Source organism: Agelaius phoeniceus, chromosome Z (genome assembly GCF_051311805.1).
Source record: "Agelaius phoeniceus isolate bAgePho1 chromosome Z, bAgePho1.hap1, whole genome shotgun sequence".
Taxonomy (NCBI): domain Eukaryota; kingdom Metazoa; phylum Chordata; class Aves; order Passeriformes; family Icteridae; genus Agelaius; species Agelaius phoeniceus.
Genome location: NC_135303.1, coordinates 76,168,554 through 76,190,124, shown reverse-complemented (window position 1 = coordinate 76,190,124; position 21,571 = coordinate 76,168,554). Strand labels below are relative to the sequence as shown.

Below are 21,571 nucleotides of genomic sequence, written 5' to 3'. Positions count from 1 at the left end.
GTTAATTCCTCTATTCATGGAATGTGTATAAATTACAAACACATAATTCTCTTAATAGTGTGACAATTTCATTCATACCCATAATTGAGATCCTTTTCATAGGCTTTCTTGGTACTAATGTGATGCAGTACTGGGACACATCCAGGTTGGGTGAACAGAAGCATGTCATTTAAGTTTGATTGATGTCATCTTGTGACATCATACTTCCAGTGTGAAGCATAAAAATAGCTTCAGTTGATAAAAAAAAGAGGGGGGCAGGGGAAGAAAATAAATTGAAAACTGGTGTCGTAATTTTATGCATTCATGTATGCATTTCTTAATAATATTTTAGGAATTCTCTGTTTTTGTAAGGTTATGCAAGAGAACATTTATGCCTATATATGAAATACTTATTTTTGTTGAGGGGTGGGGATGTTCTATGATACACTTAAATGTGGAAAAATTGTCAAGTCAATAGAACCATAGGACATTCTTTTCTTTGCAGACTTGTAGCTGTGGCCGTGGGACCTTTTGTATTCATCTGCTGTTTGTTATGCTGAGGGTCTTTCAGCTTGAACCTTCAGATCCAATGCTCTGGAGAAAGACGCTGAAGAACTTTGAGGTAATCAATTTCTGATAGATGTAATAATGATCTAGAATACACTCCATAATGTCTTCAGGACACTATCTGAAACATACTGAAAACTGTTAGATTTCAAAGTAACAAGAATATATGTTTATAATTATATCTTTAATTCAGTCTCAGGAGTTTTGTAAGTGGAAAAAATTACCTGCAAATATAAGACATAACTGCATAAATAGTAGAGAGCTGTAGTTTGATGAGTAATTCAACTCATGAGATTTTCTATTAAGATTTATAGATCTGTCTCACTGATTTGCTAAAAGGAAGAAAAAATGTGGGTATTTTGAAGTAATTGTGTGTATACTTTAAGCTTATATTTATTTTCAATAAGCAGATAAGTTTTTGGTGTAAAATGTTTCTTGTGATCTTTTTAGTAGTAAGACTTCTGAAATTGCTGCTGCGACTGCTAATGCATTATTGTGAAGGTGAATAGATTTTTCCTGTTAGCAGTAGTTTACGCTTTGGTAATATGACTTTTAATTACAAGATATTCATAGCATAAATAAGACTGTTGCTATCTTTTTCTGATGTTAGGTTGAGAGTTTGTTCCAGAAATATCACAGTAGGCGTAGCTCGAGGATCAAAGCTCCATCTCGTAACACCATCCAGAAGTTTGTCTCACGCATGTCAAATTCTCATACATTGTCATCATCTAGTACTTCTACATCTAGTTCAGAAAACAGGTTAGTATTTTTTAAAGGAATTACAAGCTTTATTATGTAGTTTCAGAGTCACCTACATTCTTTTCGTTCAAAGCTGCGTTCATTTCAAGCCACGTTAAGTCTCTGCATTTGCAAGCAATCAAATCAAGCATACATTAGTCATTGTGGTACCAAGTGGGCATATTTGTTTTGTAACTTCTGTTTGGAAGATGTTAAGTAAAGTTGTGAAAATAATTTTGCGAAACAAACTTTTAAATCTTGAGTGCAGATTGAAGCATATGTCAACTTTGGGAGCCTATTGTTTGCAACTTTTTTTTTAGTACAGCACTTGTGCAAATGTTAACAAAAGAATAAATGTGATTTTTTTTGTCTCCTGTCCTGCTTTGGAGAAAAGCTTGTGCCTCTAACAATACACTGAAAAATGTTTAGGTTAAATGCACACTATATAAACACGTACATGAATATAAAAACAGAAGCAAGCATATGTTTTTAAAACTACTTAATTAAAAATGGTTGATTAAATTATTTTAAGAGAGCTATTAACATACTAGTTATGCCTGTGAATTCATGCCTTGTCTATGAATTTCCAGTGATGTGTTATTCTTTCATATTTTTTTCCTTGACTATTTCTACTTGAGTTCTTTTGTACATACTTTTCCATGGTTTTGAAAAGATACTGATTAATTTTTTTAACAAATAATTTGTGCTTGCATAATTTAGTGGGTAAACTCTACTTCATTTAGAGAGGTCAGACCAAAGACAGCAAGCCTAATTGAGGCTTTGTTTTGTATGAAGTGGAATCTAACTTAAGGAGTACTTTGATATGTTACTTTGTGATAATGAGCATATAGTAAGATGAATATATTCAGACAGGTTTATAATTCTGATATACAGACTGCCTTTATTCTCATTTCATCTTTTACTTATTTTTCCAAACTGTGTCTCTGTAAATAAGTTGCATAAACAAAGTTGTTAAATACATAATTACTCTGGAACTACTTACCTGGCAAGCCAGTTCCTTTTATGTCAATGCTTTGTGTAGGAAATCTTTTTTTTCGCCACAGGATTGTGAACTTTGCTGCATTAGTTATCACTTCTTACAGGAGGAAAGATTTTCAGTTGTTTGCCAGTACACCTCGTGGTACTGATTCACCCTGCAATACTGATTCAATCAGAGAAGCTACTGTTCTGCCTGTCTACTGTTCTGTCCAAATATAAATGTGTATGATATAGGAATTGAATAACACTGAGTATCAGATTCATTTGAGTTAGAAGTTTACTCAGTTCTGATAGTTCCTGTGACTAGCAATTATGTTTTGCTTACTGCTAATTTGTCAAAAATAAGTTTCTAATTAATGTATATTTACATATACACACACATGTGGAGAATTATTTTTAATTGTAAGCTTACTTTGTGGAGCTTTCAAGGAAGAAACAGCTTTGCAAGCATTTACAGAGAAATAGAAAGGAATACATGTGTATAGAAATAATGCATGTACAAGTTAATTTTATTTTGAAAATATATTGTTGGTGAACAAATGCAGGATGCCTGCAAAGTTTTAGATGCACACCAACTGTAATTTATTTTTTTTGCCATGAGTAATTAGAGTTTTGCATATTTAAACAGTATTGCAGTAGATTTAAAATCTGTGCTTTTCATTGCATGTTGTTTAAGTTTAGAAGAATTTTTTTTGGCAAATGGTTATCCATTTAAAAATGAAAGCGGATAAAAATAAAACAGAAACAGCAAAAAAGGGAAAATAGGTTTTTTAAATATCTGTATGTGACATGTATGTTAGTGTTTATGCGAATCTGTTCCATCAGTTTCTGTTAGTGGCAGAAAATTCTTGAGTAGTTGTTTAGTTTTTGAGTTTTAATATGTTCATCAAAGAGTATTTACAGTTTCTTGTAAAAGGCTAAAAACTGCCTTGTGACTCCTTACTTTGAAAGAAATGTAATGAAAAAGAATGTGAGTAGTTTTCAAAGTATAAGAATTCGTTGGGTTTTCAAACCCAAATGATAAATTAAAAAGTGAAGGTTGGTTTGTTTAAAGAAGCCTTAGGGAAAAAATGTTAAGTGCCCAAAGCTGGGCCTTTCAATCTCTAATTGGTATCTGACCTAGTTTGAAAACATGTCATGTGTTTTGTGACTTTCCCTTTCCTTTTAACAAAGTGTTGTCTGTACTCAGTGCTTCTAAAAATCTGGTTGCTTACTTATTCAGACCAAGGTTTAGGAGAATGATTCACGAATAGCCTAAAGTTATCCAGAAGTGATTGTTCCAAACTGGAAGTTAATCTTTTCTCACTGTTAAAGCCTGTTCTGAATTCTGATATGCCTCTTCTACAATCACAAATGTCTCTTTTTGTAGTATGAAGGATGAAGAAGAACAGATGTGCCCCATTTGTTTGTTAGGCATGCTGGATGAAGAGAGTCTAACTGTGTGTGAAGATGGCTGCAGAAACAAATTACACCACCACTGCATGTCAATATGTATGCTATCTTTGTTTTGTCAAGTTCTGGTGACTCTAAACCTGCAAAAGTATTATAGCTTAGTATGTTTTTGAGTTGTTTGTTTTATGTTCAGTTAAAAAAACAGAAATCTGCTTGTAAATGATGACTGGTAACTCTCAAAATTTGGTATCATTCAGGTACTATTGATACACCTTATTTCATCAGTTATTCACAAACCAAGTTTGTAATTCGATGCTCTGATAGAGAAGTTACCTGCAGGTTTAGAGGTTCACCTGAGTGAAAACAATATGTCTAATTAGAACAAGGTTAGGAACGGACTTTCAGCTCCCTGTGAATTGGCTGTAGAATGCATAAAAGTCATGTAGAGCTAGCTAGGGTTATATAATGAATTATGAAGTGTGTTTCTATAATACATCAAATAAAATATATAAATATTTGCATTTTGCATTAACAAATAAAATTTTTGTATATTTGAGGTAAAAAAGGACCTGAATTTCAGTTCATAAATTAAAATATTAATTGTAGTACTAAAGTGAAGCATTTGTTCATGCAGAAAAAAATGTTTAAGCACCCATATTTTAATGCTCAGGCTGTTGAAAGTGGCTTAGTTCAAAAGCATTAGTTATGAAACTAATGTTCTTCAGTAAAACTTAGAAGTAGTTATTCCATCTTCTGGTTTTGTACACTATAAAACTTCAGTGCATATGATCCTGTTGCTGTATTCCAGGGGCAGAAGAATGCAGAAGAAACAGAGAGCCACTCATCTGTCCACTCTGTAGATCTAAATGGAGATCTCATGATTTCTATAGGTGAGGATTCAGTTGGTGTACAATAAGCTATCTGTTTCTGGATCTTTAATTGATATTTCTGAATATGCTGCATTATTCACCTCAGATATTTAATTTGCAATCTGTGTTGTTCTTGATCCGTAGTCATGAATTACCAAGCCCTGTGGATTCTTCTGTTCTCCGTATGGTTCAGCAACAATCTCAGCAGCAGTCAGCAGTTGGATCACAGAGAAGAACTCAAGATAGCAATTTTAACCTTACTCATTATGGAGTCCAGCAGATCCCTTCTACATATAAAGATTCAGCTGAGCCATGGATTCAGGTAATTCTCTTCTGTGAAAGACCTAATAGACTCTAAAGTGTGAAGATGGGTTTAGCTGAACATGGGGTCAATGCACTTAAAAATGAGAACTTGTATTTCCTTAATTTCTGCTGTTATTTTTGTCTGGTATAGCCAGACCTTGATTTCAGGACTGTTAATGTCTTGAAACTGACTTCATACTTAGTAGTTAAAATTCTCTTAACAGAGTTTTTATAGAACCAAGTAGCATCTAATTGACGATGTTTTATTTCTGTCACAGAATCTTTTGTAATACACTGTGCCTTTGGACATATTTTTGCTGTCAGCCTTGATGACTTTTAACTAGAAATATCTTTCCTCTTTTTCATTGCTCTTATCAGGTACTTAAGTTGCAGCATTTTTCATTTTGACTCCTGTAATGTTGCTTTCTTCCTTGGCAGGTATTTGGGATGGAGCTAGTTGGCTGCTTGTTTTCTCGAAACTGGAATATACGAGAGATGGCACTTAGACGTCTTTCCCATGATGTTAGTGGTGCTCTGTTACTGGCTAACGGTGAAAGCACTGGAAACTCTGGAAGCAGCAATGGAAACAACACAAGTGCTGGAGCTCTGGGAGCAGCTAGTGGGTCATCTCAGACCAGTATCTCAGGAGATGTGGTGGTAGAATCCTGCTGCAGTGTGCTGTCCATGGTCTGTGCTGACCCTGTCTACAAAGTGTATGTTGCTGCTTTAGTAAGTAGTTGTTTACTTGTTGTATTCCACTAATTTTACATTACTTCATTTTAGAAGGAGGAGGAAATGGGAGAAGATAGGTGAAATCAGGAATCCTAATACTTGTTGAGCAGAACTGGTGACTTTCAAGTATGCTTTGAAAGTGGAGTGATCAAGATACTCATCATAAGTGAAAGGACATGATTTCACTGTCACTTGCCACAGTGCTAAGTATTGACAGTATTTCTATGTCTTTTCACTCTCAAAGAGGAGTTGACCAGTTTTAGCAGTGAATATGTAGTAAGCTATTTATCCTTTGAACATCTCACTGACATTTTGAACACAATTTATGTAGAACTAAATTTACAACTCTTCAATGCTTATTTACGTTTCTTTAAAAAAATTAAAATTGTGTATCTAGTTGGATTTCATATGTATTTTTTTCCCTTTCTCTTAGAAAACTTTAAGAGCCATGCTGGTGTACACTCCCTGTCATACTTTGGCAGAGAGGACTAAACTACAGCGACTTCTCAAGCCAGTTGTAGAGACGATACTAGTTAAATGTGCAGATGCTAACAGGTATGATGTCTCATGTACTTCATTTTGGATTAATACTGAAATACCTTAAAGCTTCATTTGGTGCTATTCATGTGTAACCAGTTGGTGTTAAAATAAAATGTGTAGGTTGTAAATATATGTCATTGTTTTGCTAGCCTAACTGCTGCTTGCAAACTTCTGGCTTGAAATATGTAGCCTTTGCAGGCAAGTGATTGTATAGTTTGTTTTTGTAAGGGCTTTTTGTCCCCCTTAAAGTAAAGGAAGATGTTAGGTGTAGTCATGAACCCATCCCTCCCATCTCCATTTTTGTTGTTTTGGCCTATTTCTCATGACTCTCCTTAGAGCTATTAGCAAGTACTCCTTAGTATTCTTCCTGCTTCAGCAGAAGTTGTAACATGTTTGCCATGAAGTAGTAGCAGTAACATTATAGTTCTGATTTGTAGTTCAAACTGTAATGGTAGGAGATAGCTATTTAGGGTGAGCTCCCTTGGCTTGAGTCTTCCTGTCCTAGGCTACCCTGTTTGTTCTTCCAGGCCAACCATTTCTTTTCCTTCACTGTAAACTACATGAACTAGAACTCCACCAGCTTGAGTTTTGTTTCTCAAGGTTTAGTTTCTAAACAGCATTTTTTTCTGAAACTGCAGTTAGAGATCCCCCAGCAGCAGTCTAGCAAGAGAATATCTAAAGTTAAAGTAGTAAGTAAAATAGAAGTGTTTTTATGCATTTGGCTACATTTGGCAAGAGAACAAGGTAATTTGAGATTTTGTTTGTATATTAGTGATAGACATTACATTTCTGGAAGTATCTTGGTAAAAATGTCACAACCTTTACATTACCATTGTAAGGTAAGCTTACCAAGAGTGGGTTATAGAAATTTACTGGAATAAGGTGGTGTGAAATCATTTTACACATAATTCCTAGGTGATGATTTTTTAAGTATAATGAAAAGGATGTTTTTCCTTGAAAGCATTTGCTAAAGGAGTTCTTCTTTTGGTTTTACTTTCTTACAGTCGAACAAGTCAACTTTCAGTCTCAACGCTATTGGAGATGTGTAAAGGTCAAGCGGGCGAGTTGGCAGTTGGGAGAGAAATACTTAAATCTGGTAATAACTTCATATACAAGTAAATTATGCAAGCAAATAATACTGGAATTTATCAAGTACAAGCATAGCAAAGAGAACAATATTCCTGTCAACAGTTTGGAAGGGGGCTAATTTGGGCAAACAATGAGTAATTCTGTATGATATAGTTCTGATCTTTGTGTAGACTCTGAACGTAATACCTAATCTTCATTTTATCAACTTTTTTATAGGATCCATTGGTATCGGAGGTGTTGATTACGTCTTAAACTGTATTCTTGGAAATGAAATTGAATCTAGCAACTGGCAAGCACTGCTGGGGCGACTTTGTCTAATAGACAGACTTCTGTTGGAATTTCCTAGTGAATTTTATCCCCACATTGTCTGTGGAGATGTCTTGCAGGCCGATACTGTAGCTGACAGGTACTTTCTTGTACTCTATACAAATGTTAGTCTTTGTTGAATTTGTTGTTGTTGATTTCATAAAAGAAGTAACTGTTCTAATTCCTGTAAACAATAACATATGTTTATATGCAAAGTGTGCTTGCTTTACAGAGTGAGTAGTTGTCTTTTTAAAAACAACTGACCTGTGAAGCATTTTTGAAGCACCAGTGCAACAATAAATCTCCTTACTACTTCAGAACTGACAACTAAATACCTTGTTTTGAAACCGCTTTTTTGATACTAGTTAACTAGAGTATGTCAGTTTATAAAACACCACTTTTCTTTTTTTAGGTATAAGAAGCTTCTCTCCCTCTTAACTTTCGCCTTGCAGTCAATTGACAATTCCCACTCAATGGTTGGCAAACTGTCACGGAGAATATTTTTGAGTGCAGCAAGAATGGTAGCAAGAATGCCCCATATTTTTGTAAAGCTGTTAGATATGTTGAGTGTGACAAGCTCAACTCATTATGCAAGGATGCGTCGACGTCTGATGGCAATAGCAGATGAAATGGAAATTGCAGAAGCCATTCAGCTGGGCATGGAAGAAATGCACTCTGGGGAATGCCGACATGAAGACTTTTTACACCTACCTGTGCCAGATAACTCTCCAGAAAATACAGAAAATAATACTCCTAATAATACTGTCCAGTTATCAGGGAAAAGTGGGAAAGGTTTAAGTGACAGAAAACTGAGTGCCAGTCCAGATGACATTTCTGAGATGCTAGCTGGGCTTGCTATGGGACTTCCTGTTTCATCAGTAACCACTGAGCAACCAAAACCAGCCATTCAAACAAAAGGAAAACCCCACAGTCAGTGTGTGAACTCTTCTCCCTCATCCAGTCATTCCCAGTCACTATTCCCAACACTTCTGTCTCCATCAAACCCATCTGTACCAGCTGGCACTGTAACAGATGTCTCTAAACTCAGACCTCAGGGATTTGTTCCCTGCAAACTCCCCTCACCTTCTCCTCAAACACAGCGGAAACTTTCTCTCCAGTTTCAGCGAAACTGTTCTGAAAATAAAGAACCTGAGAAACTCTCTCCGGTTTTCACCCAAGCCAGGCCATTGCCATCCAGTCATGTACATAGGCCAAAGCCATCACGACCCACCCCAGGTGATGTGAACAAGCAAGGAGAAACCTTAAAAAGCAGTATGACACTTGACCTGAATGATATTCCCCAATGTGATGTCAATAGCAGTGCAGTTATACCAAGCGAGGAGACAGTGTTCACACCAGTAGATGAGAAGTGCCGGCTGGATGTTAATGCAGAGCTCAATTCCAGTATTGAGGACCTGCTTGAGGCCTCCATGCCAACTAGTGATGGCACAGTTACGTTCAAGTCCGAAGTTGCAGTTCTTTCTCCTGAGCGGGCAGAAAATGATGATACTTACAAAGATGATGTAAATCATAATCAAAAATGCAAGGAAAAGATGGAAGCTGAAGAGGAGGAAGCTTTAGCTATTGCTATGGCAATGTCAGCATCCCAAGATGCCTTGCCAGTAATTCCCCAACTACAGGTTGAAAATGGTGAAGATATCATAATCATTCAGCAGGATGTAAGTATACGCATGAGAATTTAGGTTAAGTCTCAACTGAAGGTCACTGAAGTGATAAAGCAGTGCTATTATATTTCAAAAGTGATAGAAAACATGAAGGTGCTCAATACCCTTTCATAGGAAATGGGATATAAATTTGAGAGTACTAAAGGAATCCTTCCATGTTATTAAGAAATCTAGAGAAGGTGTTTGCAAGATAAACATTATATCATGTATCAACATTTAAAGTGACAAAAAAGAAAGTGTAAAATTGGGGAAACCAGGAAATAAAACAAAAAAATTTAAGCAAGAGTAGAACTGTACTGAGTCCTAATGCTGATTTACTTTGAAGGCAATTGTACATAACCAAACTAATTTTTTGAAAGAAAGAATGGGAAAAGATCTTGTCATCCTATCTTGAGAGAAGATGGAGATACTTTATTAGTCAGGAAAAAAAACCCCATATATATTTACAAATAAACAAAAAGCACAAGAAATAATAATAGATTAAAGGAGTATTGTATTTGTGATCCTTTAAGGCAGCAACACATAAAGCATAAAATTTGAGGGATAAATTAAATAGAAAACAGCCTGATTTTGGTTCTATTTATTGTAGGTGCAAGCTAAGGCCTTACCTTAAGCTTATTTGTGATCATTTGAGGTAACAACATGTTAAGCATAAAATTGGAGGGATAAATTAAATAGGAAACAACATGATTTTGGTTATATTTTGGTAGGTGCCAGCTAAAGCCTTAACTAAATGTGAGTCAAGGAATAGAAAAAAAATTCTGCTCCTACTTGTGTCCTCTAATCTTGCCTTTCACCTTCATGTAGTAACACAGAGGAAGCTCTGTTTCATGTAGTAGAGTATGTGGGTTACAGAATACTCTGGTGCTCTCATCTATATAACTATAAACTATATGAACCTATATAACTAGCGGTTCAAGGAAGTGTAAGGGAGAGGAGAGGCATGTAAGCTTGGATATTTTCTAACACTTCAGAATGTCTATATTTTAGATGCATGTTAGTAAACTTGGAATTGATTTTGAATTTAATTTGCAGACACCAGAAACCCTGCCTGGACATACCAAAGCAAAACACCATTACAGAGAAGATGCAGAATGGCTTAAAGGTCAGCAAATTGGTCTTGGAGCTTTCTCTTCCTGTTACCAAGCTCAAGATGTGGGAACAGGGACATTAATGGCTGTAAAACAGGTAAATACTTCAGGAAAGTACCTCACTTTCTTGTTTTTTCTCTTTCAGACCTCTTGTGTTCCTGCTTCTTCTACTCCCTGTCATGTGTTCTTACATGAAACATAATTTAAAAAACCTGTATGTGCATGTATTAACTTAATATATACAAGCTTTTTTAGTCTTCTTAGAGTGAAAAAAAAAGGCCTTTGTTCTATGCCCATTTTCTTCCATAGTTCTTCAAGTGTGTTTTCGCTTCTATCAAGTTCATAAAATGGTGATTGAGTTAAGAATGGAGCCCAGATAACTTGATTCCAAATGAATGCCCTATTTGCAAGGTTGCTATTTTAAATAATTTCTCCTCACTTGTCAGGAATATTTTCCCTATAACTTTAAATGGAGGAAATATAGTTTAGTATTTGTATCTTCTGATTCAACTTTGCTAACTAACTAAAGGTAGCTTGGAGGTGAGTATTCTTACTATTTAAATTAATAGATACAGAAGTTGTGGCTGAGAAGAGGCACATGCTTCAGTCAAGATTTTTGAAGGTTTCAGGTGTGAGTAAATTGTTCACACTAGAGCTGCCCTAGGGCTGAATTAGTAGTAACAAAACAGATGGCAGTTTAGTCCCAACACTTTTATCAGTTCTACAATGATAAAAGTGTAGAAAATGAAGTAAAAATCAAGTTTTACCTATGAGGTAGAGAAAATGTTTTGAAGTTGCTCAAGGAAAGAGTATGTGCCACCAGTTCTTCCTTCTTTGAAACTCTTTTGCTTGTGAAAAAGTGGGACTGTCCATGTGGTCCTGGAGAGATGATGATGGTAATGCCTGGGGAAATTCCCGGCAGCATACCAGTATGTCATATTTAGTATGGATCACAGCTGAGATTGGCTCCAATTACATTACTTCTGATCTGTCAAGTTGAATTTCTGTAAGAGCTTTAGTTATGAAACATTTATCATTTAATTGGTAAAATTTTATAAGGGATATTCAGAATCCCATTTCAAGCCTTTTCTTTCTTCGTTTTTCTCAATATTGGGAAACCAAGGGTTTTTTCCTAGTTTAAACAGAGTTGAAAAAAGATGGATGTTTCCCCACTCTGTACTTGGAGAAGATTTTGTTTGTACCCTAGAAGATCCCTCTTAATTTCCTATGACTGTCTCACATGGAGATATGTTCTCAACTGGTGGGGTTGGAGGTAAAAAAGTAGTTCCAGAGGGTGAAAACCTCTTCTTCCTGCTGTACTGAAAGGCGATTACAGGACTTGTACTTAAATTAGTAAGTCTGAATATTATATTTCAAAACAGGTGACATATGTCAGGAACACATCATCTGAACAAGAAGAGGTGGTTGAAGCACTGAGGGAAGAAATAAGGATGATGAGTCACCTGAACCATCCTAACATTATTCGAATGTTGGGTGCTACATGCGAGAAGAGCAACTATAACCTGTTTATTGAATGGATGGCAGGTAAACAACTGATGAAAATAACATTTGAGTCTTGAAATGGTATTGCATGGCTTGAGGTTGTGAATTTATATTTTCATTGCTGTATTCAGTCAGTGTAAAGGTCTACTTAGAGAACAGCTGAAGTGGATGTAGCAATATTCTTAATGGTGCATCCTTTTGTGATTTGGAATTTTCCAAACCTAATCTCTTAAAACAGTTGGAAACCCTGACTTTTCTTTCCATTTCCGACTCCAAGTGAGAAGTTTTAAATTTTGATTTATTTCCAACTGAAGTGCATTTTCAGTGTATCTGTGTAGGTATAGGTTATTGTTAAAAATAACTTTCCTAGAAAGTTTGGAATACCTGTCACTTATTTTGTCCCGAGATTTTTCATAAGAATTGTGTCAGGCATTGTGTAGAGGTATTTAAGAACATTTAAAGTAAGTTTCAAATAATAAGTAGTAAGTAGTGCTTTTGGAAAAATTAATTCAAACCTTAAACCTCTTAACTGGTAATCTAGTAAAAAAATTGAAGTGTTTTCATAAATGTGTAGACCAGGGACAAGAAAATCTGTCTTTATTTTGAGAAGTAGTTTTATTAATTTTATGAATTTTGTTTGCTGCTGTCCAGTTACCAAGTGGTGTTTTATACATCCTTATTTGCTGTAAATTAAAACCTTGCACCCTAAATTATGGTCAGAGTGCAAACATGCAAAGCCCCCAAGTATATTTCATTACAATAAGTAGTGCAAGAAATATTTTCTCAAAATTTAGAGTGCTAAACCTTTTAAGTGTAATTTTTTTCTGAAATATTATTATTTAGGTAGTTAAATGTCAGGAATTGCATTTACCTCATTCAAGCCCAGACTATATTACAATACTCTAAGAGAAAAATTTGAAATCCAAAATCTTGAGAATCTGTTACCAGTTTTCGAAAATAGAGGAAGATACTGCTTTTCCTTGATTGTCTGCATAGTTCTATGTATTGGATGATAAGAAACGTAAATTAAAATATTTAAAGGGAATACTTGCTGGAGGTTGCACTAACCTATTGCCTCAAAAAATAGTTAATGTTCTGCTGTTTACATGTTAATGTTGAAGTGTGGATAAAGTGTTGTTTTTAAGGAATTATAAAATCATTAGAAAGCATGAAGACTTTTGTCTTTAATATGTACAATTCAATTTAGAAAGTAATTGAAGAATGAACGACGTAGCTTTTTGACTACAAAATTATTTAAATTTTGGGAGGAAGGGAAGGGAGAAATATAACTTAGAAATACTAATATAGAGTTCCAGTTTTAGGATGCAGTGTTGCACTCTACTAACAGAATGTATTAATTGTTGATAGAATATATTGTTTTGTCTTTTAGGGGGTTCCGTTGCTCATTTGTTAAGTAAATATGGAGCCTTCAAAGAATCAGTTATTATTAATTACACAGAACAGCTTTTACGTGGCCTCTCTTACCTCCATGAGAATCAGATAATCCATAGAGATGTTAAAGGTGAGAATAACTGATAAATTCTTTTAGAATGAGTATTCAAAAAGCAGCATATGTTTTGGCCTGAGATCTGTTTGTTCTCTCAGATACCATCTCAGGAGTGGTATTTCTACTGGGATTGTCTGATCATTTATAAGAAATTCCATAACGGAAATTAATCAAAATGCTACTGAAATTAATCAAAATGTTTGTGGCAAGCTTGTGGGTATTTGCTACCTGTACTAATAGTTTGGAAAAATTGTCTGAGTTGGTTAAAATAAGCTAGTAAGTTACCATGCAGTTTTAAAACTACTGCTACTTAAATTAATGTTTATGCTGAAATGATAGTAAAATATGTGAACAAACCAAGATAAAGAGGCCAGATTTCTAATGTGTGGAGATACTGTGATGAGTTTTCTTACTCCATCCTAATTGAACATATACAGTTGCACCCTGAGTAAAATGTGAACTTAACTGGGAAATACCAGTCTTACTGAATTTTTCCCTTTAATGTCACTATAGCTGTCTGTGAACTGGAGGTATATTTATATAAGTAGAACATTCTGAGGGCAAATGTGTCTTTACTAATTCTTTTTGAAACAGTAAAACTTTATATTGTTTGTAACATCTTTAAAGCAACTCAGGGTTGCTTGATCATGAAATAACTTCAAATTTCATGAGGAGCTACAGGCAATGAAAGCCTCCAGGACTTTGGGTCACCATTTTCTTCCATTATACCATCTCCAGGCATTGTTCCAGAATCCTGTGTGTTTGCCCTCCTTTGAAAATTTGATTGCCTCTCGAAATCTCTTAGCAGCCTCAAGCTGTGTGCAGTATCATTCTGGCATAACAGAAAAGTGAGGTTATTAGACCGTATTCTTGATTTTTAGATTTCCTTGATACTGAGGTGGGGAATGTCAAACTGTTTTATAATTTTGAGGAGCAAAAATGTTCATCTTTTTCCCTGTAATAGAAAGCCAACTAGTAGTATTTTTATTGTACTGTTGACAGGTGCCAATTTGCTAATTGACAGCACAGGTCATAGATTAAGAATTGCTGATTTTGGAGCTGCAGCCAGGTTGGCATCAAAAGGAACTGGTGCTGGGGAGTTTCAGGGACAATTGTTGGGAACTATTGCATTTATGGCACCAGAGGTAAGAAACCAACTTTTAAAGCTATTTCAAAAAGTTTGTTTGAAGTCTTTAAGCTAATTCATGTAGCCAAATAACAGAAAATTGCTTTATGTGATTCAAATGTGTTTTAAATGCCTTTGTTCTAAAGATTGGGAATGATCATGGCAATGATGACATTTCTTTCTTGCTATCATTGTTTCAAGCAGTTGCTACAAGATATTGTTATCACAAGTGTTGCTACTAATGCCCAAATGACCATTTGTTCAAAAACTAGCCATTGCAAGGTACTTTGCTTGCTACTTGGTCAAGCATTTTATTTACTAGTTCTCCAGACCTGTGTAAATCTTGTGGCATTTACATCACTGGTCGTTCTCTTAGCCTGAAATGTTGATCAGAATACACTTGTTTGATGATGTGTTGAGGTTTACGTCTAAATGACTTAGAGCTAAGATACTTTGAATTATATAATCTGATTTTTGGTGTCTGTCTGTTCAGGTCCTGAGAGGTCAGCAATATGGAAGGAGCTGTGATGTGTGGAGTGTTGGCTGTGTTGTCATAGAAATGGCTTGTGCTAAACCTCCTTGGAACGCAGAGAAACACTCCAATCATCTTGCTCTGATATTTAAGGTATAGTATTTTGTTATTACCAATATACTACAAAAAAAGACACGTAATCTTGTGTACAGCGATGTGAATTTTAGAAAAGTGTGTAGCAGGGGTTGTTGCAATAGGTTTTTTTTTATGTTGGAGCTGTTAGCACAGAAGCAGTACTGGTACCAATATCATCATACTTGCTTCTTAAAAAAAACAACAAAGAAACTGATACCAAAAAAGAGATACGAATACATGATATTCAAAATCATTATAGAATGCTTTGTGTTGGAAAGAACCTTAAAGATAATCTAGTTCTACCTTCCCCACCATGTACTGGGACACCTTCTACTAGACCAGGTTGCTTAGAAATGTCTGATCTACACTATAAAAATATAGTGTAACAGGCTAAAAAAAAAATTAGGAGTAGAGTTGATCTTAAATTAGGCAGAAGACTGGGATGTTAACTTTTTCTTACATTCCTGTAAAATACAGAAGCTCTTTTTTCCATAAACCATTGGTGTAAGTATTCATATTTCACAGTGGGGAAAGTCCTTTTATAAAAGCCTAATATTCCACAATCAGATTTTTCTGAAAGATATTTTCCAATATGCCATGCTATATATGATTTTTGCCCCTTCCTTTGCTTGCTAGATCATTCATCTTGGCATTCATTTTTTATACTAAAATTTTTTATACTAAAAAAAATAAAAATTTTTTATACTAAAATTTTTTATACTAAAATTAACTAAAAAGTTAATTATTTTTAATTCTAAAGGTCCAGTTGAACTGTAGACATGAATGAAGAAAATACTGCTGCAAGTAAAGGAAGTGTTTGCAGAAAACAGACATTGCACAGCAGTGCTCAGAAATGTTCTAAGTAAAATCACTTGTGCTAAGAGATGTAATTGTCTTGGTTCTGCATCGCTGTGAATCTGCTGATGCCACTCTAGTGTTCCCAGTCATCCTGCTTTAATCCAGCTAGATAACATTAAAATTAATTTGATTGGAAGGGATCTGTGTCTTTCTGAGAAATATTTGCCTTTGGAGTAGTAGCAGAAGTACACTAAAGGCAGTGCAAGAAAGCACACCCAGTGTAACTTCTTGTAGCATAACATCGCTCAGCTTCATCTCTCTCTATGGTGTCTCATGCCAGTTAACAGTGAATGCAGCTAGTAGACTAAAGAATGTCCATATGTGTGCTGTAGGAGTTTTTCCTGTGGCCTGCTCTGAGATGATCACTGCAAGATCTTGCTGTGAGGAGAACTTTTAGAGAAAAGTATCAGGAGGGAGTCAAATTAAAAAGCAATAGGCATAAGGACAATAAACTGAAAGTAGTAATGTAATCTTCAAACTGCAGTAGGAAACATGCTGAATGGAGAAAAGTTCATCAGCTGAAATACCAGTTTGTAGAATGTTTTTGGACTAGGAGAGGAGGCATTATCACTGACTTCTAAAAAGTTATTTCCCCTTGTTCAGATTGCTAGTGCAACTACTGCTCCATCAATCCCTACACATCTGTCTCCGGGCTTGAAAGATGTGACTCTTCGGTGTTTAGAACTTCAACCTCAGGACAGACCACCTTCAAGGGAGCTGCTGAAACACCCAGTCTTCCGTACTACATGGTAGCTACTTATTTGTAAGGCTGAAATACTGAAGAAAATGCTACTGAATATACAGTAACTGTCTTGCAGTGCAGTTACGTGCAGCAAATTATCTTATTCTGCTGGCTTTAATGATAGATACATCAAGAGCATAAGGCCAGTGGAGGACCCTACCTAAGTATGTGATTGACAAATCAAAATCTTTACCTAAGCTCAGTATGCAACATTTGACAATTCATGCAGAGATTTGTAAACTGTGCCTTTTCAAACATCTGGCTCTATGTTAACATAAAAACATTTTTCCTTAAATCTGCATGATTATTTAGCAGATAAGTGACTTTTATTTTATTTAGAGCACTTTTTCAGCACTATTAGAAGCTGAGAGGCTCAAGATCTATTTTAATATTGCAATCACTGTTCAATTTCACATGTAGATGCTCTGCAATTAGTAAGTTTTCAATACTGGTTAAAAGGACATTCTGTATCTGTCCCTTTTAATTACCTGATGCTCTCTGAGTAACAAATCCAAATATTGATGGAAACTTTAAAAAAAGCATTTGCCTTCCTATAAAGTAATAGCAGGCACTCATGGTTCACTGTGCATTTACTGCTGGCCATGTAATTTCTTTTGAAATCAAAGTTTTTCTTTGTATTTTTAACTTTCATGAAAAGGGGATATTTTAAAATAGTCTTTAGAAAAAAAGATGCAAGCTGTGTCATGGAATATTTTCCTGACACAAGAGTTTTAAAACCAGATTTGCTGGAAATCTGGGATAAAATGCCACCTTCAACAAGGATGTTGAAGGCTCTGATAGTATAGGTTATTTAATAAACAAGATTGTTCTGTATAAAGCAACTTAGTCTGAACCATGCTAGAAGTTGTTGAGCCTTTTTTTTCATATAGCAGTTTCTTCTGGCAAATCGTTTAGAGAAGTTTCATGTCAAGGGCCCCCCAAACCCAGCTTCCATTAAAGTTTTTATGGGAGACTTTGGCATGTACTTCAGTGTGAGCAGGTGCCAAATGAGCAAATCTCATTCTTTGTGTAAAGAAACTGAGGTTACATTCTCTACTGATAACAAGTTTTACCTGCTGTTTTCCTTCTGCCGTACATCATCTATTTACTGTAGCCATTAGTGGTAATTTAATTTGAAAATGTTAAAAATATTACCATAAGAAAGGTATTTATTTTAACAAGAAACAAACTTGGACTTGAAGATCAAGATAAAGTAAAATGTGAAGTAAAGCTTCACCTGTAGTGCAAAACTTGTTGGTTTTTAGGAGATGTGGGGGTTTTTTTTAAACAGTTTTTTAAAATTATTTTAAAGGCAGGTTTTTAGATTCTGATGCATGTAATTCTGAAGGAAAATGGCAGCTTTTTCTTTTGCTTTTTTAAAAATGGGGATCTTTTTTAATCTAATAATGATTGTGTTTAATCCATTTTGAAAAAAAATACTGTTCATGTTATAACTCTTCAGAAGCCAGTTGGATTGTTGGACTCAAATAGAATTGGTTATTTTCAAAGACTCAGGACAAACTAAATAAGCTATAGTACCTTAAAAGTGTATAATACAAATTGGAAGCAAGACATCTTAAATATAAGTTTACATGAATGATAGTGCTCATACTAATAAAAAAAAAAAACAAACCATGTCATTAGTTGTGAATGTGTTTCTTTTGGAAATTTTACATTCCTTTGTTTTTGAAGATTGGCATACTTTGAAGAGTTAAAAAGATAATACCGAAATGTGAAGTTTGGTAGCTTTGTTTTGTACTTGACTTTTTTTTGACCACTTTAGAATTTCTCATTCTAATAAGATTGTTTCCAAGTCTTTCCTATGTGCAAGCTTTAAAGGATGCACTCTTGCCAATTCATGTACTGGAAGATCAGTTTTCAGATTAATACTGTTTCTGGCAGAAATGTAAACTGTATAAACTGATGAACCTCAGCTAATCAGTATTACTATGTAGATCACCATGCCTACCACATTTCAAACTCAAACTGCCTCTTAGGTGTCCAAATGCATTTGTTTGAGTTTGCATTTCCCTCGGCTTGCTGGTAATTGTGGTGTTTTTAAAATGGAGATGTGATGTAATATTCTTATTTTCTTTGGATCAAAGCTGGACTGAAAATTGTATTGTGTAATTATTTTTGTGTTCTTAATGTTATTTGGTACTTAAGTTGTAAATAACGTCTACTGCTGTTTATTCCAGTTTCTACTACCTCAGGTGTCCTATAGAGTTTCTTCTACCAAAGTTCACTTTCACAATGAAATTATATTTGCTATGTGACTGATTCCTAAGACTTCCAGGGCTTAAGGGCTAACTTCTATTAGCACCTTACTGTGCAAGCAAATTTTACAGAAATCTCTGGGTTAAGAAATTTGGCTTCATTGTATCCTTTGTTATTTTAAATATATCAAGATATTTTAATTAAAAGTTTTTACCCCATTGAACCAATTTTATATAGTATAATTTCTACGTATTTTGGTGTTTTTTGTCTTTATAGTAAATAAAAGTTTTTGAACAAACTTTGTCCTTTGCTTACTGTAAGACAAACACATTCCTTTTACTGATGGAAATAAAATATTTCTGGTACACTTCACTGTTTATACACAATTTCATACACTTGATATATCAAGACTTATTTTCTAATAAAGGGCAGCAACAAAGACTAATTTTTTTAAATTTGTGATAAAGAAAGGAACTTCTCTTATGACAGCACTGTTATCTACGAATCTCACTTGATTATGCCTTTAAGCCAGGAATTGTCTAAATTTTGCATTACTGCAAAGGTAACAATTACCTATTTAAGTGAGCTTGTTAGGTCAGTTCTGGAGCCATTGAAGTGTGTGTTGGAAGTCAATCTGTTGTTTTATGTTTCTGGTGAAATCATTCTGTTGCTTGAGATTTTAATTGCAAACTTAAGCCTTTTATCATCCAGGCAATCCATATATTGCAAAGCTGGGGCTTGTTTCAGTTCTTGTCTTTCTCCAGATATTTTTGAAATTTTAAAAATTAATAATTTTTTAATGGAAACAGATTTCAACTATATGCTTTCTTGTGACTATAAATTTTGTATTTTGAAGGACTGCACTTTTTATTATTTTTATTAGGTATGATACTTTCTGCGGATAGATAAAAGTGCATCAATTCAGAAAAAACTGGCAGCAGAAATCTTCAAATGAATTCTAATACCTGATTTCTCAAATCAGAAAAGTGTACTACCTGAAATGTCAGAAAGGAAAATACGTGGCAAGGATTTAGTAGGAGATAAACTTACTATAATGTATCTTTACCTGATATACTATAGAAGTTCTGAATCCTGCAGTACTGTGTCCTACTTGTGCTGTTGCAGCCTCCTTTTCAGGAAGGAGGGAGGGCAGAGGTCTCTGGTGCCCAGCAGACGGCAGTGAATTTCAAAGACATCTACTTAGGAAACCAAGTATGTGCACAGGGCACGTCCAGTTCTTCCACAGGCAAAGGGAAAGCTCTGTGCCTGGTGTGACTTCTCCGGTGGGAATAAAATCACGTTTCTGCGTGTTGGTCATAGGTCGAAGGTCTGATGGTGTTTCATCTTTGCAAGTTCTCACTTGAGGCTAAGGACTGCCTCCAGAACATGTTGGAATGTCACGTATGTCCTTTCATCACATGAAAGTGGGCAACTTGTGTGAATGGCTGTTGTGACCTGACAGCCCACCTCCTAAAGCTCTTTATTTCCTTTACCAACTTTTCAATCATTGCTTAGTCTTCCTTAGTAACCCGAGTCCCGCTGTGACTACCTTACTTTCAAGAGCCACAATATGCATATGATGTGGTGACCATGTATCTTGTTTTGTGGTTATAGCACACGGCTGCTGAAACCAGAGTTGCAAGTCTCGAAGACCTTTCTTCTGTAATTACCGAGGAAGGCCAGGAGATGGCAGGGAAGCACTTTGCAGCAGCCACTGTGCCTTTTCCTGCATTTTCCCTCAATTTCTTCAGTTCACACTAGCCCTTCCCTCAGCTCCTGTTCTTGGAAAAGATGAGGCAGGCCAACAGTGGAATTGAAGTGATTGTGGAATAAATCAAGGCACAGCTTTAAATATTTGTAAAGCTCTGAGATGGTAAGTTAATTCTGATAGTTACATTGCTTTGATGGGCCTGTCTCGAATTTCTGAAACCCTTGGCAAAATTTCAGGTCCAGAGGAAGGAGTGTAACCTCTTAGAGTGTTTTGAGGTCTGATTTCTCTCTTTACTCCAAAACCAATTCTCAAATGCTCTGTATTTTTTAAACTGCTTTCTGAATAAAGTAAAATACATGCATACATGTTCTTTTTGTCCCAGTTCATTGGCAGTGTTAAACTAAAACTGAAGATAAAGAGCAGCATCCAAAGATAAATTTTTTATGACACTAGGTATCCAAGCAGCCAAAGGACAACAGTGACCAAAAATTATTACAGTACTCTTATCTTTACATCTGTGGTGGTTTGTAGAGAATGGTTTGGGGGCCATTGCTAATTTTTGAAGACCAATTGCTGAATGATTGTTTTCCTCCCTATATTTTTTTAAATTACCTTAGAGATAAGTGATGGCAGAATGTGGCACCAAAAGGGTTTATGCCCCTGTTTGTAAATTCTTGTGATTTGTAGTATATCCCTTCAATCTGTGTACTTCGATGTTGCTGCTTGCTGTACATCAGTCAGTCAGAAGCTCCTTTAAATCTACAGTAGCTTATGATGCTACAAAGTACAACTCATGTCTCCTTGTGACCACAGCCACATACTAGCTAAAACTGTGGACAGAAGTGTAACAAGGCTCAGGTCTATAACTGAGCCACTCATTTTATGACATGGATCACAACTCTGGAGGACAAGTCTTAGGAGGAGCAGCTCAGGGAGCTCAGGTGGGGGTGGGGATGGGCTCAGCCTGGACAAAAAGAAGTTCAGATGTGACCTCCCTGAAAGGAGCTTGG

General features: G+C 35.4%; 1 protein-coding gene across 3 annotated transcripts in view; it reads left to right on the top strand.

The window, feature by feature from the left end:
- Positions 1-20,922, top strand: part of MAP3K1 (mitogen-activated protein kinase kinase kinase 1) — a 60,711-nt gene extending 39,789 nt beyond the window's left edge. For all 3 annotated transcript variants that reach the window (XM_054652458.2, XM_054652459.2, XM_077171243.1), the window contains exons 5-20: positions 485-601; positions 1,157-1,305; positions 3,653-3,774; positions 4,484-4,565; positions 4,689-4,866; positions 5,286-5,576; positions 6,013-6,134; positions 7,124-7,215; positions 7,425-7,614; positions 7,927-9,193; positions 10,235-10,387; positions 11,673-11,835; positions 13,184-13,315; positions 14,303-14,445; positions 14,920-15,051; positions 16,495-20,922. In XM_054652458.2, coding sequence (XP_054508433.2) covers positions 485-601; positions 1,157-1,305; positions 3,653-3,774; positions 4,484-4,565; positions 4,689-4,866; positions 5,286-5,576; positions 6,013-6,134; positions 7,124-7,215; positions 7,425-7,614; positions 7,927-9,193; positions 10,235-10,387; positions 11,673-11,835; positions 13,184-13,315; positions 14,303-14,445; positions 14,920-15,051; positions 16,495-16,644 — 3,483 coding nt within the window. In that variant the 3' untranslated portion in view covers positions 16,645-20,922. The remainder of the gene's footprint in view (positions 1-484; positions 602-1,156; positions 1,306-3,652; positions 3,775-4,483; positions 4,566-4,688; positions 4,867-5,285; positions 5,577-6,012; positions 6,135-7,123; positions 7,216-7,424; positions 7,615-7,926; positions 9,194-10,234; positions 10,388-11,672; positions 11,836-13,183; positions 13,316-14,302; positions 14,446-14,919; positions 15,052-16,494) is intronic.
- Positions 20,923-21,571: the final 649 nt, after the last annotated feature.